The sequence below is a fragment of the Thalia democratica genome, chromosome 3 (assembly GCF_965202585.1).
Source record: "Thalia democratica chromosome 3, ktThaDemo2.hap1.1, whole genome shotgun sequence".
NCBI lineage: Eukaryota > Metazoa > Chordata > Thaliacea > Salpida > Salpidae > Thalia > Thalia democratica.
Genome location: NC_139167.1, coordinates 82076699 through 82102537, shown reverse-complemented (window position 1 = coordinate 82102537; position 25839 = coordinate 82076699). Strand labels below are relative to the sequence as shown.

Sequence of the window (25839 nt, the reverse complement as noted above, 5' to 3'; positions counted from 1 at the left end):
CAAAAAATTTCAAAATTAGAAATAAAATAAACACAAACCTTGAAAGCCCACGGAGCGACGATTCTCAACGGGGGTATGAGCTGATAGTTTTCTTCGAACAGCTGCTCGTCGTTGAACGACACTCCGATGTTCTGCCGCATCTGTTGTATATATATATATATATGCATGTGTGTAAACTCTAGTTAGTATAAAAAAAATCAAAACTTATACCCAACATTGACAAAACACAACAGCTGATATAAATAATTATTTTGTAATCTTTAGGTAATATTAAAATATAGTTCTACTATGCGTTAGCGTTGTTAGAGAAAAATTACTCAAGTACTGAATTAGGGTTTGTTTGTTTTAACTTAAAAATTCATGCTCCATCAATTTTGGGAAATTATGACAACTATGTTATGCGTAAATATATAGTATACAGTTTTATTACACTTTTATTACGATGTAATAACTACTTTATACTTTTTGGCTAATTGTACTGACTATTAAGCAAAATAAGTAAATGAGCTTCAAACTTATTGAAGATATATTGACCAGCTTTTACTCTTTTTTTTTGTAAACAGAATTAATGTTAAATTTCGATTTACACAGAACTTAAAAATCCTGCAAAAAATTCTCACATGCTCCAAAAACATGTCGGCTATCTGGGAGTCGGGGTCCATCTCGCTGTAGTTCACCGCTCTCACCCTTTCCTTGTCACCATGGTTACCGTGGTTACCCGGGTGCATCACCCTGTTGAACAGCCGGTTGCCCAGCGACTGGTGGCCCTCGTCTCTTGTGACGTCATAGACGGAGGAGGGGCGGGGAGGCCTCCTCCTGGGCACTTCCTCCGTGAGGTTGCTCACCGAAGTGGAAAACTTCTTGCTGATTCCCGCCAAAAGTGAATCGCCCGAACCTTTGTGACGTAACAATGTTTGCGGTTGAGGCGGGGGGTGAAGCTCGTCGGGTTTGGGGGGAGGGGCAGAGTGTTCGGGCTCGACGTAGTTGGGGTTTATGACGTCTTCGGTAGGCGTTTCTATGGAAACGAGGTCGTTGCAAGTGGGCGAGTGCGGTTTGTGGTGGTTGAACAGCTTCTTTTTTATTTTCTTCATTTATTTTTAATGTGTTTTGGGTTTAAATAGCTTGGTTGCTCTGTCATAACGTTTGTTTTGTTGGATAAACAAAATAAAAGTCAGAAGGATATAAAATCAAGTGTATTAAATATACTATTTGAAACCAGTGGTCTTCAACCTTTTTTAAATTCCCGGAAAACAAATTCAGTGCTGTACTAGACAATAAAAATACTATTTTATACTAGTAATAAAGTTTTATTTTGTATTTTGACTGTCCTAAATAACATGTTAACAATTTAAAACTAATGTTGTAATTATTTTTTATAATAGGAAAAGACATAAAAAATGCTAATTGTATGATAATTTTTCACCTTACTATATTTTCTGTGCCAAATAAAACAATTTCAGTGTACACTAACTATTCTTAAAAACAATATTAACAACAAATTTTGAAAAAAATGAATTTTTCACAAACAGCAATTAAAAAGTATATGTTTTTGTATAACTTGATTGCTGCTTTATAATTTTACTTTTAAAGAGCTATTTAAACACAACTTAAAAATTGAGCAGCCTTACACTTTTTTCCATTTATAACAACCAAACATTGCTTATTAGTGCTCAACTACCTTTACTGCAATAAAGACGGCAAACTTTGTTATTTTTGCAATAATGTAGCTTTAAGAAATTTTCTTTTTTCAACTGTCTTTAAGAAATTAATTTAGACTTTCTAAACTTAATTTACTCAACTATTAACTTTTTACTTCAAAAATTTCTCATTAAACGTTTAAAAAGTCAAGTTTTTATTTGTATAATGTTCTTAACTTTCTAAGCTCATGTATTGTATAACACTTTGTATATCAAAGCTTTCGAAAATAAAACTTTTTAAAACTTAGTCTAAACGTACTTACATTAAAAAAATGGTAGCTAAGTATATGAACAAATTATTTTAACCATAACATAGCGTTTTCCGTTTGAAAACAGTGCTATCTCGAACAACCACATTAAATACAATGATGTGAAAGCGATAAACAGCACGATATTAGTTAATTATTAACTCTCATTCCCACAGTTAAGTAAGCTTTTTGACAGCGAAAGTATTTATGACATAATTTGATAAGTAACAAATTTTGAAACAGTAAAATGTTATCTTAATCTTTCAAAGTCGTACATTTTAAATTGTAGTGAATTTTTTGTTTTGCTAAAAAACATCGACTTAAAATATTTACGCTAATTTCAAAACACGCTGTATTAAAACTTAAAAAGCAAACAAACGTGAAAACAACTTTGAATAAACATTCAGTCTTCACATTAAAGCTATATATTAAATCTATATATATATATATATATTTATATATTTATATATTTATAGCTTTAATATATAGCTTTTAAACGTATATTAAACGCAGAAACAGCTGTCCCAAGCAAAAGTTTATTTTGTGTATTTTAGTTCTACATATTTATATATTATAAATACATTAAAGCTACATTCAAGCCGATACTATTTTGATGTAAACTAATCAGCATTCAATTACCTGATACAACTTGGTGAACATCTTGTTGAGGTATTGAAAAACGTTTTTGTGAGCTTGCTCGCATTCTATCAGGTTGACGTCTCCCAGAATACCCAGCAGTCTTCTCCACAACACCACTGTTTGAAAAAAAAAATTAAATTTTGAATCAGAAAAAGTTTACCGCGTGATTGTTTAGTGCAACGAATTGAAAATATTCTTTTCGCTTCACCAAAAGAAGCGCATGTATGGACTTTAATAAAAAAAGTCATATTTAAAACCTCAACTCTTACTTAAACATGATCATACAAAATCTAAAGATACTAAAGTCAAAATTAGAACAAAAATTAAAAGCTACGATAAAAATGTTACATATATAACAAAAACAATTAAAACATCAATTTAAGAAAATATTACAAAACCTCATATATCAAAATAAACAAACGACCTGCGTTGTCTTTGGTCCACCCCTGCTTCGTGCCCCCGCTCAGAATCGACCTCTGCTCCCTGTTCACTCGCCTCCCCCTCCCCAGCACCATGCGCTGCGTCAGCGTGTCGTCGTTCAGTGACGTCACGGTCGATTGCTCCTCTGTGACGTCATCGCCGCTGCCGTCGTCGAAACTGGCCGCTTCCGCCGCTCTGCCGCCCTGAGCCATCGGGGTGCTGCAGGCGAAGTTTGGCGCCGTTTTTTTGGCGGGAGATGTCGGCGGGCTGGTGGGAGAATCGACACTGGGTGGCGCTGCTGCTTCCGAGGTTAAATTCTCCCCACTTTCTTCCGTTTTCTCCTCCTCGTTGATTTCAGGCGGAACTTCTTTGCTTGGGGAAGATAGATCTTCTTCGGTTTCTTTTTGGCTGAAAAATAAAGTTAACTTGTACGCAGATAGAATATATAAAGTTGAAACTGAGAGAAAAGTACTTGAAGCATGTTTTAACTACTCACAAACTTCATAATCTGGCCATATGAATGCAAAAACTTTTTATAAAATATACAAGTTTAGACTACTTTGAACTCTTCTGAAGAACAAAAATTGTTAAAACTAAATCAAACAATCAATTTTTTTGTAGGTAACAAGCCTAAAGCTTCAGTTCTACGTTTTAAGAATCGTTAACTTTTAGGAGACAATCTCATTGACTTAATTTTTGATCTTTTATGTACAAATAACCAAGTAATACGGATTCCAATAAAAACAAATACAGTAATCTGATGGTGGTTGTGTATGGGACCGATTTTTTCTCTAACCAATTCTTTATTATATTTTACAAAACTACCTTCGCATCACACTCATTCAACTGCAGATCTATAAAACTAGTAGATAGCAAAATATTGAACTAACTTGTCGTTATTTTCAACAGGAGCATCAGACGTGGGAGCCTTGAGCGTGCTTGTCTTATCTTCATTCAAACCTTCCGCTTCGAACAGGCTGTCTGTTATTGTTTGTTACTTATTGTATATAATGTTTTAATTTGAACATTTAAACATTACAAATTAGTTTGTGTAGTTAAATGATTTCTAAGTACAGTATGTACGTTGATTAGTGCATTATGCAGAATCTACAATACATTGTTAGTACTTGCGAAATTTATCTACAACACATTTCATACTACTGCTACGACAAAAAATAATTAATTCAGCATAACTGAATAATTTCATTTAAATTACTACAAACTAAAAATCAAAACAACTACAATTGTTATCGTAAATAAAATATCTTTTTACTAAATGTTAGTTGTTTATTTTGCACTACTTATTAATACTCACGATACTAGTTATAAAACACACTCGATTTTAAAATTGGTTGAACTAATTACTAACTACTCTAAAATAATTTAACTTAAAAAAATTTAAAGCAACAACAATCTAATAATTTTTCATATTAGTTATTTAAAAATTATTTCAATATATTTAACCTTATTTATATAGATAGAGGCATGCTAAGAAAAATTACAGTAAATTTCACACTAAACTATTACAACAATATACAACTTCAGAATTAAAAACACAAGAAAAGAGTTAAACTCAGAAAATATATACTTTGTTGACAGATAAATTTGTAGCAAGGTACATTCTTAAATGATAATCTGAAAAAAAAAGTATTTTAAAACCATAAATCCATTAAATAAAACTGATTAATAAAGTAACATATTAAATAAAGATAATTTTCATCAATTATTCTAATAAAAATTTACAATCAATAAAAGGTATAATATCAAAAATCACGATAAAAGGTACAAAATATAATTCAAACAAGCAATATCAATTTAATTTAAACCATCTTTAATTATAAAATCATTTTAAATGCATGCAATAAAAGTCAATTAGCATAAATTCAAAGTTAGTGCATCTACTCAAGTAAGTGATCAAGCACACATTTAAAAATTAAATTGCGTGGTGCAATCACACAAACAGTGATCTAAAAACAAGGCAAAATCATTATTAACAAAAAATTTAAACATTTATAATTTCAAAGTAGTTTTAAAAAACAAACAAAATTATCAAAACAAACTGTTATGAGCCTGGTAATTACGAGTGACTCATAACTAATCTATAATAGTTAAGAAATTAGTACAACACAATATTAAAGTCAAGCCAGGTATTAATCGAAACACGCTTCAAATAAAGACAAAGCTAATATATTTTTACAATCATGCTCAGTGAGAACCATGCCGAGTGCTTTCCACTCTCAGAACCAACCAATAGAAACTCGCGGTGACGTCGGCTCGCCATCGCCGCCTGGCGGTGAAAAATTCTCGTCCGTCTGCGGTGAGCTCTTGGCCGACTTGAACGACATCTCTTCGGTTTCCGGCGACGACTCGACGGCAACCGGGTCCCTGGTAACTATGACGACCGAGCTGCCCACGGGCAACCTTCTGGCGGGGATGGCGGGGGGAAGGTTTGATGACGTCATGTGGGAGGCTGCGGGTGGGGAGAAAAAAGAAAAAATTGGCGCGTTAATTTTTGTAAAGCGATTATTCTATGCTGAGCAACTACGAGCTGTAAGCTGCTGGTAAAGTTTTAAATAAATTATTTTTATATTTAGTATACTTTTTAGTGTAAAGTTATAAATATTTTAGAAATTTTATTCAAGTTAACTTTTTATTTATTATTAAGTTGTTTTTATTTCTATAGCTGAATAACTAGATTTAAATATAATCAAAAATCACGGCTGCATTTGAAAATAAATCTTAATTATAAAGCGTGCTTATAATATTATACTTTTTATTTGTGAGTTTTTTCACCACAGTTTATTACTTGTTGTGACTGTAAGGAGCTTTATATTAAACTTTCTTTATTCTGATCGTTAGATTGCATATTATTATGCTTAAATCATTTGATCGTTAGCATGTTTTTAATAAAATCAACCAAACTATTATAGGAAAATTTATAAACTCTGGCTTTTTTATAAATGAAATCAAGTCAATTAAAGACGGGTAAAGGACTAAAAATGACTTTGTAAAAGTCAATGTTGAGAATAAAAACTAGTGATGTACCGGACTCACTATCCGGGTCCGGGTCCGGCCGGATATTGCCACTTTTGTCTGATATCCGGATCCGGCCGGATTCTAATTTGAAAAAAAAGTCCGGATCCGGTTCCGGCCGGACTCTAATTTGAAAAAAAAGTCCGGATCCGGTTCCGGCCGGATTCTAATTTGAAAAAAAAGTCCGGATCCGGGTCCGGCCGGATCCTAACAAAGATCCGGCCGGACCCGGATCTTGTTAGTATAAAAGAGCATACTGAAAAGTATTTTTTCAAAAACAAACCCTGTGTAAATTAATAAGAGTCATTTTTGTCAGTTAAAATTAAACACCTACCGTGATTGGCTCATTTTGTACACGTGACTAATTTACATTTGTATACATTTAAACTATGAAATAAACATTTCAGAAATGCAACTCTTTATATATGTTGTAAAATTGAAAACTTTGGAATGAATACTTGCATTATTTGTTGTTTAAATTTGAGCTCAGAGAATATTTAGAGTAAATACGGTTGAATGTACGAGCTAATGAGAATCATATGACGAAATGTTTTAAAGTATATACTGATGCAACAAAACATCAGAACATGACAGGCAGATTATATGTAAGCAGTTAGTTAGTTTGCTTTGCAGCTTGAAGCAACAAAGTATCTTGAACTTTTTTGTGAATGCTTATTGTAAGTAGTGTTTTGTTTTAAAAGTGAATATTTCAACTGGTGTTTAATTGTATAAATATTTAAGCCAGGTTTATAGTTTAATAGTTAATTAAAAATTTTACAGTTTCTTGTTTACTAAAAGTTTTATTTAATTTTTAGTTTATTGTTTTAAGTCTTTTGATATAGATTTAAATAGCTTCCAGTTTTTAAAGTGTTACCAAATTAATTAATAGTTTTGTATATGCTAGTATTTCTTGTTGTGTTTTATATAAAAGATTCATCACTCAAAACTGTCGTGTCTGATTATAGAAAATAGTCTCAGTTAGAATTTAGAACTTTTTAGATATTAATTAAATAAGGTAGGATTTAGTTATGATGGGTAGTACTAATAAGTTAAGTGTACCACAATCAGTCCACAACTTTACTACCAAATTGTCAACCTTTGCTAGCTGTTCTACTGATTATTAGGTTAAAGTATTTTTTTCAGTTTTTAAATACCTCATTCTGACTCAGGCTGGTTTATACTCACTCTAGCTAGTTTTGTTGACTTAAACAGTGGCAACACTGCTAGTTTGAAAATTTTTAGGAATTTTAGAAAATCTTGGACTGCCTAAGGCTAGTTTAGTCTTTTATAAAATTCAGGCTAGTTTTCTTTTAGATTTTGAATGAGCTTGAACTGATCCAGTTTTCAATATTTTGTAATTTTCTAGTGTATTTTGTTCAAGAACTTGATTTCAGATTTTTAATTGTAAATAACACCTAAATTTGTAAACCTTGTGGCTAGCTGTTCTACTTATTATTAGATTAAAGTTCTTTTTTTTTTCAGTTTTTAAAAACCTCATTCTGACTCAGGCTAGTTTATAGTCTAGTGATGTACCCAGACTCACTATCCGGGTCCGGGTCCGGCCGGATATTGCCATTTTTGTCTGAAATCCGGATCCGGCCGGATTCTAATTTGAAAAAAAAGTCCGGATCCGGTTCCGGCCGGATTCTAATTTGAAAAAAAAGTCCGGATCCGGTTCCGGCCGGATTCTAGTTTGAAAAAAAAGTCCGGATCCGGTTCCGGCCGGATTCTAATTTGAAAAAAAAGTCCGGATCCGGGTCCGGCCGGACCCGAAATTGTGGGTCCGGTACATCACTAATAAAAACACACTTATATATTTCCGTGTTGCAAGGTTGTCTTATTAAGTTTAATGAAAAAATAGTTGTGCAAATAAGATTTTCAACTGACTGTGAGGGGGGCGCGCGGTTGTCTTGGTGATCTGTTTCCAGTAGGCTTCTGACGTCAGCTCTTCGTCTCTCGTCGATGACGTCACCGAGTTCTGATGATAACAAGATTAATGAACTTTTTTCTGAATTTAGGTTTTTGAGTGTACTATAAGCAATCTTCTAAAAAGCTCTGGTAAACTAAAGTCGTCAAGCTTACAAAATGGCATAAAAGTTTTTTAAATTTGTACTCCTACATAAAATTATTTTTAAATTTCAAATACTTTTACAAAAATAAAACATTATAAAACAATACGACTTCCGCACAGGTTTTCAAATATATTAAAACAATTCTCACAGTGGAAGTAGTGGTGGCGGGAGATGCACTTTTTCTTCGAGGTTTCAATCGCTCGTTGACCAGCTCGTCGAACTCGTCAACTTCCTCGCTCACTTCATGCAATATTTATTAAAATACATAAAAATTCTGCTATATTGTTCAATTGCGAAAAGTATCACTTCACAATAAAAGTCATTGTCTATTGACTAATTAATAATGTTTGATAGCCTTTTCGTTAGAACAAAGTAATATGTGTATTGTTTTATTATTTTCTTTAGAAATAAGTACAAAAAATAACCATTCAAGTAGTTATGCAGTAATTGAAGAAAAATAACCTACTTAATTTAAATACTAATGTATAAACTATTGAAATACTTGCAATATTTTTGGATTTATACACATACTTTAACAATTCTGCTTTATTGTTTAATAGCGAAACGAAATTTTAAAATTAACAACATCAACAAGCAAAAATTTTTCTTTCAAGTAGCAGTGCAACAAATGAAATACGCTTTTAATGTAAAGTGGTTAGTTTTAAATATTAATATGTTTAAGTGAAATTCGAACCTTTCATTTCATCAATGCTGTGCAGAGACTTCTTGTCTTCCAAGTTGCAGCTGTTTATTGATCTCTTGTCCGCGTCCAACAAACTGTTTATTGATTTCTTATCTTCTCCGCATGAAGACGCTATTGAGCTGTTTGAGTTTTGTATAAATTTCAAACATGAACATTACATCTTGTTAGTTTAAATTAAAAAGACAGGGGTAAAATTATATTTGCAAAAGTAGAAACGAAAATGTACTATATGAGTCATTACATGATTAGTTTTTACTTGAGCACATATGTTTAACGGTAAAAAAGTTCTCACTTGAAACAATTAACTCAATAAATAATAATGATGCTTAAACTACAAAAAAAACAGTTTAAGATTCAAACTTTGTGTTCATTTAGTTATTTTAAACCGCTGTTCTTCAAAAGATTACAGCCCTCTAACAAGGTTTCTGCGGCGTAACCAAAAATTGTACTGTTTAAACTGACAAGTATTATAACAGGGTTGCCACTCGTTATTTTCAAAAATTTTAAGAGTTTTTAAGAGTACACATGTTTGGGTCTATATATAGTTTAGAGTTAAGTTAAAGGAAAAGAAACTTTGTTAAATAGTATAAAAACATTGAAAAGATACTGTAAAGCTACTTTAAATATGTTTTTAATAAAAATAGTTTTTGTTGATGACAAAAATTTTTTATTTATATGTTAGATTTTTTGAGTCAAATCGAAATTTTACTACTAAACATCAGAAATTTTTTCAAATTCTAGATTTTTCCAGTTTTTTTTTTCAAATTCCAGGTTTTTCAAGGTTCTTCCAGGTTTTTAAGTAAAGTGGCAACCCTTATTATACCCTGATAACAAACAAACACTTTATCAAACCTGCAATCTTCTCTCAGTTCCTTCACCCTGCCGACAAACTTGTTGTGGGGGTGGTTGGAGGAAACGCTGCTGGCGGGGCTGGTGGCCGAGGGGGAAACTTCTTCGGAGGGCGAAACCGATATTTGCGCGTTCGCTGAAAAGTAATGATATCGTTTGACGCACAAGGTGAAAAGTAAAAATGTGTAACAGTAACACTGTCACTACAATTGAATATAGTATATACTCAGGGTTGCCAAATGTTTTTGGTGAATTTACTCCATGTTTTCGTAAATTTTTCCAGGTTTTTTAAATTACAAGTTTTTGGGTCTGTTTTCAGTTTAAAATTAAGTTTAAGGTAAAAAACGTGTATAACGACATTGTAAAGATATCTTAAAGCTTCTTTAAATTTATTTCTTAAAAAAATTTTTGATGATAACAAAAAATGTCATCTATACGATAGATTTTTCGTGTCAAAATGAAATCTTATTATACTTAACATGTTAAAATTGTTAGAAATTCCAGGTCTTTTCTAATTTTTTCAAATTCCAGGTTTTTTCAGGATTCCAGGATTTTTTGGCAACCGTGATATACTGAAATATAATTAAAAGCTGTTGAACAAAACCAATGAAAAACAGCTAACATTTATTGTGAAAAAAGAAATTTACTAATCATCTACTTTCGCAACTCCTAACAACCATTTTAAAACTTTCAATCGAAAAACTAACTTGACAGGGACCTGGGCTTCCTCGCCACCTTCTTCTGCGGCTTGTCCTCCAGAACTTCCATGCTCCTCCCCACGCTGAACTGCTGGTGGAGCGTCCTGCTCCTCCCCCTGCTCCTCACGCTCCCCCCTTCCAAGTTCAGCTCGCTCGGTCGCGTTTGCTGTTTCGCTTCCGTGCTTTTCTGCGCCGGCGCGCTGCGCTTGTTGCGCAGTCCGCGTATGCTGTCAGTACTTGGTTGGAAACAAAAATGAATAATATATAATATTATTTAACATAATTAATTATCTTTAATAACTTAAAATTTTACTTAAATTACTTAAAACTAAAATGTTAAATGAAAAAAACTGTTGAACAATGTCGCTTAAAAACTATTGTTGTAATATTTTACAAGACTTTGCATATAGAGGTTAATAAAAGCGAAAAGAAAAGTTTTAATAATAATAGTAACAGTAAAATAATTACCCGGTTTTTCTTTCTCTTTTGTTTGATTCTTCCTCAATTTTTTGCAAATCGACACCGTAGACATGCTTTGCGTTGATACGGGTGATGACGTCCATATTTTTCTGAGTTTATTTTATCAAATGCAGTAATACTTCATACAACTTACTATATAGTATGTAGGGAATAAGCTTAATTTATTAAATGCTGTTTTTAAAAATAAAAATATATATTAACAGTATAAGTTCGCTTTGTAAGTGAAATAGTTATTCATTCAACAACTTGGCAGTATTTTCACAAATAGCAATTAACTTTTTTTCATATTAACCCAAATATTATTGCCAACTAAAGCATGTCTTCAGATTCAAAAAGATTGAAGTATAGGAAACAATTGCAACTACAAAAATTTAAGTATGGCGACCTTTAAACAAACAAAAACAACCAGTAGATTTCAACTAACCGACCACTCGACTATCAAGTCCTTCCAGTTGGTCCTCCGCTGAAACACGGTGACTATTTGGTCCCACAGTACCCTTGAAACGTGGACGTTCAACGAAGCTTTTATCCACGAAACTATCACCGTCTGCATCGTATTAAGTGTGAGAACATATATAGAAATAATGTACTTTCTTTAACTTTGTTACACTATTAATTGTTCCTTGGTAGTTGGTTATCTTTTACAAAACACTTTTTCACGAAACATTTTTTTCAAACCAACTATTAAACAATTTACTGGTTACTTAAGTTTATTACCTTTTATATTCAATAAAAACTGAAAACACTAATATTTTAGAATTTTTTCAAGATCAAATATAAGTTCAGTAATAACTTCAACTTTGTTTTTAATCACTTTAAAAAGCTGTTAAAAAAACAGAACTTTTGTTTTACCTGGTAGATGACCGAGGCGAGGTTGGACTGCACTATCAGGTCGTTGCCATGGCGACAGGAGTCGTTGGGGGGAAGCATGACGGTCGTTATGTGCAGCAGGACCCTAAGCAGCTGCCACCACGTGGGCTTGCTCAGCGGCTGGTTGTGGGTGTTGTTCACTAGGTGGCGGTAAGAAGACAATATCTGCTTGCAAATGGTCACCTGCGAAATTAAAAACATTAAATTTATTTTTTGCAGCTTGATAGCCTGTACAGTTTTTAAAACACAGGATGAAAGTTTTTTCCAGCGTTTTTTGGCGTTGGAACTACAGTAGACTACCGCTTAAGTGCGCAAATTGAACCCGACCAAAAAGTGCGTACTTAGCACGGGTAGTGCGTACTTTTTGACGACATAGTATAACATGAAATTTAGTTGTTTGTTTTCTTTCTTACAACTAGCCACCAAATAAATTTAGCTAAATAAACAAGTCTTTTTATTTTAAATATAATTTAATACATTATTCTAATCTGCACAATTTTTTAATAGATTTTAAAATGTTTTTTTTTCTATAAGTTTCTACATAATTAACACATACATTTATTATAGAAAGACAATGTCAGTCAATGATATAAAAATATAATCAAGCCATATTTTCCATATTTTGTTTTGTTAGAGGGAAAGACCAAACTACATTGTGTTTACTAAACATTTTCAAAACATCTATGTGTGTACATTTATATTTAATTATGATTTAACTATGTTGAATTTGTAAGTTTTTTTAACTTTGTAATCTAGATTTATTTATTTTATAGCATTACAGGTCAGATATCATTATTCTTTTCACTTTTCTGCAACCACTACATAAGTATTTAGTTTATTAACATTTAATAACAGGACTGTCACAATCTCAGGCCACTTAGACTACTCAGGATTACTCACCCTAGTTTAAAAGTTGTGAAAGTCTCCGGCTAACTCAGCAAGTTGGCCATTCTACCTGGAAAACATATAATAATCTGGAAAAACTTAAGTGCGTACTTAAGGCGGGGTGCGTACCAAAAAAAGTGTGTACTTAAGCGGTAGTATACTGTATTTTTAACTGAAAAGCTAAATATTTGTTTTTAAAACTTTATTTTTAAAGTTAAAATATATTTAAACGCTGTTGAGTATCAGAAAAATTTACAGATTAAATTAAAACCATTCTTCATAAACTTGCACAAATTTTGCGAACCTAGATATATAAAAAATTAATAATACTATCATGTATCAATGGACTGTTTAGCTTCAGAGCTTTTACAGAACTAAACGTCAACACTGCACATTTAACTAAACACAAACCTGGTCTTCGATGATTGTGTCGGCGTGAGGAGGCGGGGAAACGAGGAAAACGTTCGACGAGTTGGTGATGAAAATTTGGTAGACCGCCTGCTTGCCCGCCCGCACCTGAGGGATATATGATTAATATTACTAAGGAATATTTGATAAATATTGATGAGTAATATAAATATAAATACTATATAGGTGTACTAAGTACAATGGTACAGTACAAATCAATTGCGATATCAAAATTTTAAATTTCGGCACTGATCAGGCGTGCCATTAATAAAGCACAAAAATAATGCTTGAAAAAGGCAAAAAACAAAACTTTCCTTTTTTTTCTTTTCTCACGGATAAAACCATGGTGCGAGCTGTATCTTTTTAGCATGAAAAGCTTTTGTTAGCTTATTGAAACTGATAAAGGTCATATATGAAAACACAATGAAACTAGTTGAAGCATAACTAAAACTAAAGTGTGTTGCGTAGAATAGATGGTTAAAAATTCAGAATGTGGAAATTCCATTAGCGTGATGCTTTTTGAATAATTTTATTATATATTGATGTTTTTTCGCGTTAACAAAAAATTAGTTCCTATTTTTCGTAATCAAAAATATTAAACTATTACATTTACGATTTTGTTAATGTTGAAATACAAATTTTATTTTATTTAAAAAAAACGTAAAGAGTTGTACAACTTTGAAACAGTTGTTTATTAACAAATATTTTAAATTATAATTTTTCAAACTAAACTATATTTATTCCGAGTAAAACATTCAATTAGTTCACCACAATACAAACTACCATGCATGCAATAAAAACTATTGAGAATCCGCAACAAAAGCTCAATCTTTAAAACTACGCAGTGCAAAACATCACATTAGCATTTAAATAACCCAACTATTTTTGTTACAACTGATTTTATTAAAATTTCAAAATTACACCAGGTTTGTTAAGGAAAATTAATTTGACGACTAGCTGATATTATGATCACCACTAGACTACAAATCACACGAACAACATGATTTTTAGCGCATGCATTCACGTGTTAGTCACCGCAAAAAAAAACTGATATTTACGTCATCACAAAAAAAACAACTGATAATTACGTCATCACTGTCCAGCAACGAGCACTTTTGACCGATTTGGTATGACGCGTTTCGGAGGCGGAAGTAATCTTCCTGACAAAATAAAGTGGTAAGAGCATGCTTAAAACATAAACAAAGAAATAGTGAGAAGGTTTTTGAATGTAAATGAAAATATGTTAACGAAACACATTGAAAATACACAACAATTAACTAATAAACAAAAAGAAAGTTTAATTAAAAAATACAAAAAATTAAAATCGTTGCTCAAAAAACTTAATCCAATACTTTTTTATTTCACCTCCTACAGATCTACGATTATACTTTTCTACATTGAATCATATAGAATCTACTACTTTTTATACAAACTTTATTTCTCTCACAACCGGCGCTTTCAATTCCTTCTGAAAACTCCTGTGGTTCCTCCATAAAAACTGGAACGCATTCAGGCTTTTCTTTTTGAGCCTAAAAACAGAGAGTTAAATACAAAACCATAATAAAATCATATCAAGTTTTAAACATGAGTAATTTTATTTTTCTTTGTTCTTCTAGATAAATTGAAAAAACAAACATTAGCTTATAAAAATTAAATTCCTAAAAAAAAACCATCTTAATTTTTTATTAATGATACTGAACGAATCTGTTCAATTACTTTGCAAATTAATAAAAACAAAGTTTATTTGTCACATATAAAACAAACAAACTTTTATCCACTCAGTATAAAGACTGGCCACTTTTGTAATTGTTTCACTTTCCGTCAGCGGAAGCAGAAAGGCCTGTTTCATAAAATAAGCGAATTACGTTTCAGTTGAATGCAGTTTAACAAACGTAAAAGTTAATTTCGCAATCGCATAAACAAAATAAATGTAAAAGTTAAGCTTTTTGAGTGTAAAAGTAAGACCGCGATTTGTAAAACCGTATACATATCACGCCTGTAAAACTGCTGGAACATTCAAGATCACAGTTAAGAATTTTTAACAAAACACAAGTTACAGGTTATTCCTTGAAAAAATCAGTATCTTTAAATTTCAACAACTCCGAAAACCTGTCTGAAAACTTCGTGGATGCAGTTGACGTTCTCCCTGGTCGAGTAGAAAACTTTCTTGACGATTTCGCTTTCGGGGTGCGCGCACGTTCGCAGCCTGTCGTCCAAACTGGACAGACTCGCTATGCTGGGCACCTGTGCGAACATGTATGAGTTAATGTGCATCAAGTACTTCTTTTTGCATAAATGGATGCTGATTAGAGTTCAGAAAATTAAGTTGTTTTCAAATCATTATTATTGCGTGAACAAAACGTAGTTTTGTTATTATTTGTTGAAGTTTTAAACTTTACATTTCTTTATAACTGTGTACAACGTAATATGGAAATAGCAATTGTTAATTCTTAAGGTAAAAAAATTTAACAATGTCAAAATAAAAGCACAATGAAATAAACTTTTATGTATTCAATTCAAGGAAAACAATTCAAGAAAAAATTTCCAAATTTAACTATATTATAAAATTATTAATTTATCAATGTATTGGCGTATTGATGAACATAATATGTAATAACAAATTTAAACAGTTATCTTTCTTTTTAAAACTGACACATGCTTCTGTGTGTTAACAAGTTAACACACTTCAACGGAGCTATAAAGACATGTGTTAGTTAAATGAAAAAATAGTACTGTTTAAATTTGTTATTATTATATACTCCAGTGAACTTGTTTCGCTAGGCTCCTTATTAGCAAACGATCAATTTTAAATTTTGAATAATCAAATACAATATAAAACAGTAGCAGGGTTGCCAAATGTTTTTCTATAATTCTTCCCAAGTGTTTTGAATTTCTTTCAGGTTTTCGAAAGTACAATTTTTTTGGTCTATTTTAAGTAAAAAACTGTTTTAAATTAACATTGAAAAGATACTGTAAAACTACTTTAAAAGTGTTTTCAAATTAAAAAGATAAATTAATGATGACAAATAGAATTATGTATATGATCGACTTTTTGTGTCAAATTTAAATTTCACTATTCAACAAGTAAAAATAGTTTAAAATACCAGGTTTTTAAGTGGATTTGGTCGAAATTCCAGTTTTTTCAACCTAAGTTGTCAAACTTCAGGTTTTTTGGCAACCTTGCACAGAACATAAAACAATCAACAAAATCGGCGAAAGTCTGCAGAACAAGTCCGGACTTCCGTTTGCCGTGAGACAAGCTCAAATTTAACATAAGGGTTGATCATGCCAATTCGATCATCAGACCTAGTGGACAATGTTTTAAACGTTGCACGGCAAAGACAATGCTGACGTCACTAATCAATGCCAGCAAATGGTTGCTTCATGCGAAAGCATGATAAACCGTTTGTAGATTGACGACTACAAGTTTTTCGGTTGTGACTGACTGATGAGTCCTAATAAGGACGAAACCGGTCTCAGTCTACCGAAACTTGTGGTCTGATAATCGAATTGGCATGATCAACCCTTTTGTTAAATTAGAACATAAAACAAAACACAACGAAATAAATTTGTGTTTTAAAATTATTCAAGTTTATCAACCTTTTCCATGAAGAACGACGACGGCGTGTGAGGAGTCATTATGTCGTCATCACTCGTCACTTGCGGCGACAACTTCCTTGTGACGTCACTGTGGTCCGTTATGGAGGCGGTCGTCGACGGAGTTTCTCCTCTCTCAACAACGCTGAGTTAGTTTTTTTTTTATTAAATAAATAAGAAAAAACATCAAGTAATTTTTCATCTGTATTGCCAGAAAACATTTTTTTCAGGCTAAAAAAAGTAAAACTGGTTTTAGTTTAAAAAGTCTACAAATAATGCTCTTTTTTACCAAAGTGGCGGCTTCGGGGCCTTTTTTTGCTCCAAAATTTTCCCTTTTTTTTCAATAAAAAAAGAACTTTTATTTTAACAATTTTAAAAACTTTGTTACATTTAATAAAAATAAAGTTAAGAATTTATATCTTATAAAGTAATAAATTTGACGTGAAAAAAACTAATACTGTGTTATTTTATTATTTGTGTGAGTTGCAAATGATTAGTTGTTGAAGAGATGCTTTTAATATTGATGACTGTATAGCGTTATAAAAAAAAATTAACAGAGATAAAAAACAAATTCTTAACTTTATTCAGTACATTAAAAAACTTGGCGGACAATAAAAATATTTAGTTTTATTAATTAAAAAATATCATACATCACAAGCTACAATTAAAAATAAAATTTCTTTATTTGTAAACACCACAAATTATTCAACTTAAATAACTTGGTAAATGCACAATGGCTATTTTTAATGATAAATTTTGAAAAAATATATATTTAAACAACAAATCACTCAGGTGAAAATTCTCAAACAATAGTATATCAAACAAATTTAATAATTTCATAGCACTACTTTTATAACAAAGTTGGAATCTGTTTGGAAATAGAAGTATTTGTTTCTCATAAATACTCTAATGAATTGGAAGTGATGTTAAAGTAACTAACTTTTAGCAAGTTAAAATAAACTACTTATACATAAGTACTAAAACTTTTATAATTTTAACTACTTATAGTTTAATACTTTTCAATGTAAATAGAGAATAAACTGACAAAAACAAAACTAAATTCGATATTGACCAAACGAAATTATATTCAACCCAAAATCATAAGCATGTATCCAATGTTTTAAACCTTTTTTAACTACATTTTCACTAGTTTACTGTTTCATTGCGCTATCAGATAGGAATATGATGTGTCGAGATTCAAATATAATGTAAGTAATATGAGGTAAAGAGCATAAAATTATTTTAATTCAAACAATGTGTAAAACATAATTGAAACAAACCCATGCGGCAATCTAATATAAATAAATCAAAACTAGCATTTTCTTTTTGTTCACAAAAAAAAAAGTTTCTACGAAGTGATGAGAAGGCATGAAACGAAGTTACCAAACTAAGTGTCAAATGATAGGTTGTACAGAAAATGTGACATGAAGTTTGAAAACTTACACTGATCATCAAAACACTAATTTTTTTATTCTACTTTTTTTCAAGCAGCTTTTTACTTGTGTAAAAATGATTTGTAACAAGTATTAGTATTTAAAGTTCTGAAATACTACAACAACTTTTCAAATACTACTACAACTTTTCAAATATCTCGTAACTCGTTGAACTAAATAAAATAGTTTTTAGTAGGTGAATGCAAAATTTAAACTTGCAACAGCGTATTTTCATGCACAGAGTAAAAAACAACAGGGAAATTTTCAAAAGTTTATAAGTAGTTTATAAAGTAAAAGTTTTTTTTTAAACATTTAAAATAACTTATAACTTTCGTAAAAATGAAACTAATATGAAATTTCTTAAGTAAAAAATAGAACTTAACAATAGATATAAACTAAATATTTAAAACCAAAAACCATAAATACATTTACACCAAAACTTTATTTTATTCGCAAAACTGCAATAATACCACACCATGCATGAAAGACACCACAAAAATTTGACATCACTGAGCTTTTAAAACTATAATAGTTTATCTAAATATAAAATTTTGTTTAATTATCAAAAATTTCAAAAACATGAAATTTTCAATTGAGTTATTGCTACAACTGTAACTTGTGGCTTAAACGAAAATAAACGAGTCTTAAAAAAATGGCTTTAAGTTAAACAACTATTAAATTTTCTTTTAACTAAAAATATATTTTACAAAGCTCAGAGAAATCAACCAATCACAAGACAGCTACTTATGACACCGACAAACACAATGCTCTATTATGACGTAACAGAAACCTTCTGCGGCCCAGCTCTTTGATCTGGTTGAGGACCATCTGGTGGATTTTCATCACGTTCGCCGGAGGCGTCTGCTGGTTCCTACGTGACGTCACAATCGACCGATGTGAAAAGTAACAAATGAGAAAGTAACACTTTACAAGTAACACTTAAGCGCTTGATAAAAGTTTGCTCAAATTATATACGTTGTGAGTTCTTGTAAACAATAACGCTGACAATATCAAAATTTTTCATGCACTAACTGAGAACTTAAAAATGTTATAAAGTTTTATGAGTTTAAAGTAAAGCTATGAAAAAATGTGTTTAAAACAAAACAGGAAATGAAAACTTGTTTAATGCAAGCGTATTAGTGTTACAACCTTAAGAAAATACAAACTTGATTTTTTTAAGTAGTTTTTACAAATAAATAGAGCTAAGTAACTTTTTAAACACTCAATTATGAAAAATAAGTTATTCCTAAAGTGTATCAACCGTACGTTATATTTATCTTAGCAAGTTTAAATTACGCTTATTGCTTTAACAAATTTTAAAATCTACATAAGTAAAGGGGAATTTAATTCTAAATACTTTAGTATGTTTAGCTTTTAAACTGTCTTTTTTGAAAGAAGCACAAAAAAACATTTTAAAAGCAACTCGCGATGACTACTTTAACAAAATTAACCATTCAAACTTTTCAAAATATATTTTCTATAAAAATCGTCTGTTTAGTTATTTGCCAATAAAAATGAATGCTCAATTTACTGGGAAGTAAAGATTTTAAATAACAGTATAAATAACTAACATTGTTATATGCAGTTTAATATTTTATTTTTTGCTTGAAAAGGTCGCAATCTCTTGCCACTGAAACCGGTCGCAAATAAAATATATAATTTGCATAAATCTATTTATAAATACCGTCTAAATATTTCAAACAAACCCGCTCAACTTGGCCATGCTGAACGACTCGTCGGAGTTCACCGCAGCGGCCGACGTGAAATGGACGAGCCACTTTATGATGGACACCCGGGCTGACAGCAAACTTTCTCCCAACAGCTCCATCTTGTGGCCGATTATTCCGTCCTCGTTCACCGTCAGGCTGTAGTTGACCGGCTTTCGTGGTTTGGGCAGTTCTGTTGGAATAATTGGTATTTTTATTTTAAATATGAGCGTTTTTAACTTGTTTTTAAACAACGTTTTTTAAGTTGTTGTTGAAAAGTGTTCTATCAAAATGTTGGTCTTTTTAGAACTATGTTTTAAGTTTGAGCATAAAAAAGTATTCAGACTATTGTTGGGATTTGTTTATGCAGGGATTAAATTTAACTAGCTTTGCAAAGTCGTGTACATTTACTATCGGTAAAATATTGTTATAGTTTTCATATTTTAGAACTTTCTACTAAAAAGTTAGAGTGATATATGTTATTTAGGTTTTGTGATAGACGTATATAAAATAAACTATATCATTTAGATGTAGATTCGTAAAAATAGTTTTCACCACAACTAGTGGACTTTGATCGTTACTGAAAAACATTTATGTGAAAATTTGTTTTATTTTACACAAACTTATTCACTTAAAGTAAATGCGTTAGTCAACGCTTTATTGCTTAAAAATAAACACAACAGTGTGATATAATACAGTGTTCCTTAAAAATTAAATACTGTGCACAGAAAATTTGTTAAATTGCAAAAAATATACAATCTATACGCTATATCTCACTTAGCAATTGTTTAATATCAGTACGGACAAGTATTTTGTAGACTAAAAAGTATAATCAAGCCTTAAGAACAGTAGAATATGCATATAGGCGTAAAATTTAATAAGTTACAAAAATAAAACAAACTATATGCTATATCTTATTAGCAATTTGTTTATTTTCTTATTTTTACCGACAAGTACAGTACTGAACAGTAGAATGTGTATCTGTATATGCGTATAAGTGTAATGTATGCAACAGCTTGTTAGTCTAGCGCGCAGAGTTTTCACTGACGAAGCTTTTGAAAATAAAACAGAGCGAAAGAAAACGTTGAAACAAATTAAATAAAAGTATTGTTCAACAAACCGAACACGGGATTGTAAATGTCGGTGGTCGAGCTGAAGGTGGGAAAGGCCGCCTTCAAGTAGTGTTTTTTGAACAAATCCCACAAAAACGAGAAGCTTTCCGCGTGGCATTCCCCGTTCTTCCACTTCAGCAGTTTGCACTGCGAATTTCGAACATAATTTTACTAACCACTACTTACTTTGTTTTGATATTAAGTAATTGAAAAACATAATAAACGTAACGTAGTAGCAAATATTTCTTTTGATATTAAACCGCTCGTGGTATAAAACATTTACAAGTGGTTTAAAAATTTCATAGTACCTTCATATCGCATTTTTGCTTAAAAACCCGCTTTACTTGAAAAAAAAACAACTTTGAAATCTCACGTTTTGCAATTCATTGAATCATATGTACAATTCAAAAATATACAAACCTTTGTGACCATGTATTCGAGCATTATGTCCAGAAAGTACTTCGTGGGATCTTCGAGACTTTCTCCCGAATGTTTCGGGACCAAACACGACACGTCGGCCGGTTGAACCCCGTCTGTGATTTTTTTATCAAAAATAACTAAAAGGTATAAATATTTGTTTTTTGTTATAAAAAATCCATCTCATAACTATAGTTGATCAACAGCACTTTTTATAAGTATATATATATAAAACATTTAAAATAAATTGTGTTAAACATCAATTTTTTATTTCTAGGATGCTTTTTAATGTTTTAAAATGTTGCAGTTTCTTCAATAATTAATTTACTTTGTTCTGAAAAGAATAAAAGTAGTACAAGAATATAATGCAAATTATTCTACTTTAATAACGACTAAAACTTTCTCTGTTATGTTTTTTTTACTAGATTTTTACACTTGATATTAGGTTATTTTAGTAATTTATTTCTAAGTTTTGACTTTTTTAAACGTTTAGAGACAACAATAATAACATTAATGGTTTAAATTTCATTAACTGATTTTATTATTCCTAAACAAAAGCATACTAAATATTTGAGTTATCATAACGAATAATATCTATAAGATTTTTCTAAACGTGTTTGATTTTTTTTTAATTCATTACGAATGTGGCAAACTTGAAATTAATATACAAAAATTATGATGTTGGAATAATTCACGCTTTCAGTTATTTATATTTTCAAAAAATTGAAAACACTTTATATGACCTTGAGAAAATTAATAAACAATGTTTATGACGTTACTATGAAAAAATCGATTTCTAAAATTTTTACCTTTTTTTGATAAAGACGCTATAAAGTGTTAAATTAGTCTTGTGTTTATAAAGTAACTTCTATGATTTGATTAATAAATAAAATTTTCAGCTTACAAATATAGTAAAACTAAAAGAAAAAGAAAGCAAAAAAGCTTTGAATAAATTAACCAAACAATGCCATCCTAAGCTCATCATCACAATCAACCGTTTATCAAATCGAAAAACAAAAATATTTGGTTGAAAATTTATTTCAAAGTGCAAAAAATCAACCAACTGAAGTCCTCGGTGAAGGGCACTGATACGAGCCACTCGAGGGAGTACTTCTTGTTGTTGCCATCTTCGGGCGAGGGGAATCCCGGAACGAGGCACGCGAACATGAGGAGGGTGTGGGGGAGGGCCCGGTCCTGCAGCGCCCTCAGCCACAGCAGGAACAGGTGCAGCCCCTCCTTGCGAACCTGAAAAATTGTGGGAATGTGATATAAACAACTTTAAATTGTGGGAATTTGGAAAACTTTGGAAAAATTGTTGGAATGAGCATTGAGGTAAACAACTTTAAAAAACTCAGATTTTGTGTTTGTTTGTTAAAACTGTTGACAGTGAATTCGGTAGCAAAAAAAATTATTTCAAAATATATTTCAAACTGTAAAGTGAAACCAAAAAAACTTTTGAAATAGAGAATGTTTAATTTATGGAAATTTTTGATATTGTAAATAAAATAACAACTGTTGCAACTCACCTTCAAGGAGTTTTGAAAGTGGAGCAGTTTCTTGATTATGTTGTCTGAAAATTTTTTGGTTTTAATAAAAATAAACAATTAAATATATTGAACAATTTTGACAATAATCTGGTTACAATAGATAGTTAGTTTTTATGAATAGTGTTTTAACTAGAATAAGTTGAACTTGTTGAAACAATTCTGTAAAAATCACATGGAAATAAAATCAAAACTGACCAATGCTTTGATATTGCCATCTGGAACGGATAAGATCAGGTAGGTTTATCAATATTTGCTGTGAAAAATAATTACTCAGTTAGAATTTGAAAATAAAAAAATTTCAAAGGATAATTGAGCCTCTACTATTGATCATTTATTTATCAATATTTATATACATATAATTAACTTAATAAATTAATTAATATTTAAGTACTAATTTTGAAAATTTAAACTTTATTAGTCCAATGTGATCTATTTCAAAACTTATTACTGGCAACCATATGAACATATATGTGGTAATACTTATACAATCAAATACTATTAACGTGTGTTCAAACCTATTGTATTTTTATACCTTAATAATATTTAGTATGTTATAACTAGACAATAAATTACTCTTCAAAATTATTTCTTAAATTGAACAAAACTTAATGTCAGAAAGTCTACCTTGACTGTCTACTAAATAAAAATGTTGGTAAAAAGATTTAAACTAAATCATAGTACCACAATTTTATTTTTATTTTGAAAACGCCATGTACTAAGCTATTTAATTTAAAAACAGTTGCTGTTGATAAAATATATAAATTTAACATTATAATTAAATTTTTGCATAGATATACTACTTTTATTTAAGAACACATAATGTATACTTTTTTTAATTTAAAAGTAAAGAAAAATGTTTAAGTATGATATTTACATATTCTAAATTTAAAAGTTGTCTGTAAAAACTACTTATTTTTAAGTTCAAAATTTATATATTAACTTCAAATATATACAATATCGACACATTTATTTCTATAATGTTTTATTTAACAAAAATGTTTACCAGTCACTAAGTATTCAACCCTAAAAACATATCTAAAAGACATTAGTAAAAACAATACTTTGAAAATTACATTAATTAAAGACTTTAAATCTGAGTTTGATTAAACTTTAAAAATATTGTATCACTTGTTGCAGTTAAAAAAAAAAGATTGCAAAATAAATTAATTTTGAAATACTCACTTCAAATACAGCAAGAATGCCAAATAGTTCGTCCCTTTGAGCTCGATGAGCTAAATTTAAGTAAAATTACAAAAAACTTGATCAAATACCAAACGCTTTACAACTGAATTATCATTTACAAAATCATAAAAATTCAAAAAGATGTATTTCATATGAAAATCATTAACAAGAATGAATAATATTACATTGCATTTAAGAACCAACTAGATTGCAGTACACACTAAAATCAACTTTAATATTTATCAACAACTTGAAAAAATTAAATATTTATAAATAAAACTATTTTCAAATTAGAGTAGACTGCTATGAAAAAAAATAAAAACTTTAAAACATACATTTTTTATTGCTTTTGTATAAATTACAAATCATACATTATTTCATCAAACCAAACATATAACAACAAACTGAAGTACTAACGTCCTTTTTGCCTGATGTTGGCTTCAGTGATCAGGAAATTTTCGTGGAAAATTGCATAGACGTGTGAGGAGTACTTGTGAAAAACCTGGTAGATCTCATCTTCGTTTCCTTGTTCTGAAATGTTTTACACTTAAAAATTATTTAGCTGATGTAAAAATATTTACACATGATCAAGGTAAGGTTGGATGTAGTTTTTTTAACATTTTATGATCAAAATACAAACTTTTCTTTCTCGACTCCTTTATGTTCTAGATTTGTAGACTTAAATTGAAAAAATTCAGAGGCTAATAATTGTAAAAGTACATAACTTCCAACAAGAATAAAGTCTTACAGCAACTGTTTATTTTAAAAATTTTAAAATAAGTTTATGATAGCTAAAACAATTTACAACAAGAACATGTTGTATAAAAAAAGGAAACCCGTTGTGGCTTAACTTAGTTAATAATACAACAGGATGAAAAAATTAAATCTGATCAATTTAATTTTTATTCAACCACAATATATTAAGCAGTATTACTCTATTGTAAACATTATATTTAGTTGGTTTTATATGTCACTAAGAAAATACTAATAAAATATGAAAAATACATATAAGTACAATTATTAGCTTACCAAGGATTAATTTTAGATGTTTTAGTCTGGTTACAACATCTTTTTTAGGATCTAAAATTTTTTGAATTGATTTTTTCACACTTTCATTTTTATCTGAGCGATGAATTTTAAACATTTTTAATCTAAAAAGCAAAATATAAACTATTTTACATTTTTAAAACAAGTTCTACTTTTAATATAAACAAAAAACACTCATCTGTTCAAGTTTTTGTAGGAATGGTATACCTATGTAAAAACTTGTTGAAGTAAAATTTTTATTTCATTGTTAAAAATGTATGTAAATAAAAATAAAAATCTATAAAAAAATAAATATAAAGTTGTGTTTTACATTATTAAGTACTTAAGTATTTAGTTTATCTTAAGTTAAACTGGCCTGATCCATCCTGGATTTTTCAAATTATAAAAAGGTTTCTTACTTTTTAAATTAATATAAATTAAGTTATTTAAGAGTATTGGTTATAAAGTAACAAAATATTGTAACTAAATGTCATTCAATTATCCTGAGGTTTTTAAAAAAATCTAAAACTATCCTGAGTTTTTTATTAATTTATAAAAGAATAAGTCTATCCTGAGTCAGCCTGAGTTAAAAAAACATTCTGACTTGTACTGAGCTGTCCTAAGTCATCTTGAGTTTTCCAAAATTTGAAACCATCCTGAGTTATCCTGGATGTGTGGCAGCCCTGCTATGAAAAGTATAGGCCATTGAATTACTGCAAATGATTGTTAGTTCACTTTGATGACATGTAAGTGATAACAGAGTTGTATTGTTAGTTACTGATTTTATTTTTGTTGTAGCATTGGTTAACAGTTGACT

The 25839-nt window shown here is 30.3% G+C and overlaps 1 protein-coding gene across 2 annotated transcripts in view; it reads right to left on the bottom strand.

Annotated features, from left to right (window-relative positions):
* LOC145832018 (ral GTPase-activating protein subunit alpha-1-like) overlaps positions 1 to 25152 on the bottom strand; it is a 39679-nt gene extending 14527 nt beyond the window's left edge. The window contains exons 1-28 of one of the 2 annotated variants that reach the window (XM_082939385.1): positions 25026 to 25152; positions 24414 to 24527; positions 23997 to 24046; positions 23010 to 23067; positions 22794 to 22837; positions 22332 to 22512; positions 21271 to 21383; positions 20859 to 20997; positions 19739 to 19931; positions 16603 to 16744; positions 15112 to 15246; positions 14771 to 14842; positions 14436 to 14531; positions 14091 to 14162; positions 13006 to 13110; positions 11692 to 11892; positions 11264 to 11386; positions 10828 to 10928; positions 10369 to 10586; positions 9665 to 9797; positions 8804 to 8931; positions 8258 to 8349; positions 7925 to 8015; positions 5253 to 5474; positions 3895 to 3985; positions 3009 to 3412; positions 2585 to 2700; positions 39 to 140 (exon numbers count right to left, since the gene is read on the bottom strand). In XM_082939385.1, the coding sequence (XP_082795511.1) occupies positions 39 to 140; positions 2585 to 2700; positions 3009 to 3412; positions 3895 to 3985; positions 5253 to 5474; positions 7925 to 8015; positions 8258 to 8349; positions 8804 to 8931; positions 9665 to 9797; positions 10369 to 10586; positions 10828 to 10928; positions 11264 to 11386; positions 11692 to 11892; positions 13006 to 13110; positions 14091 to 14162; positions 14436 to 14531; positions 14771 to 14842; positions 15112 to 15246; positions 16603 to 16744; positions 19739 to 19931; positions 20859 to 20997; positions 21271 to 21383; positions 22332 to 22512; positions 22794 to 22837; positions 23010 to 23067; positions 23997 to 24046; positions 24414 to 24527; positions 25026 to 25140 (3651 nt within the window). In that variant the 5' untranslated portion in view covers positions 25141 to 25152. The remainder of the gene's footprint in view (positions 1 to 38; positions 141 to 2584; positions 2701 to 3008; positions 3413 to 3894; positions 3986 to 5252; positions 5475 to 7924; positions 8016 to 8257; positions 8350 to 8803; positions 8932 to 9664; positions 9798 to 10368; positions 10587 to 10827; positions 10929 to 11263; positions 11387 to 11691; positions 11893 to 13005; positions 13111 to 14090; positions 14163 to 14435; positions 14532 to 14770; positions 14843 to 15111; positions 15247 to 16602; positions 16745 to 19738; positions 19932 to 20858; positions 20998 to 21270; positions 21384 to 22331; positions 22513 to 22793; positions 22838 to 23009; positions 23068 to 23996; positions 24047 to 24413; positions 24528 to 25025) is intronic. The other variant, XM_082939383.1, reaches the window with a different exon arrangement.
* Between the last annotated feature and the right edge of the window lie 687 nt (positions 25153 to 25839).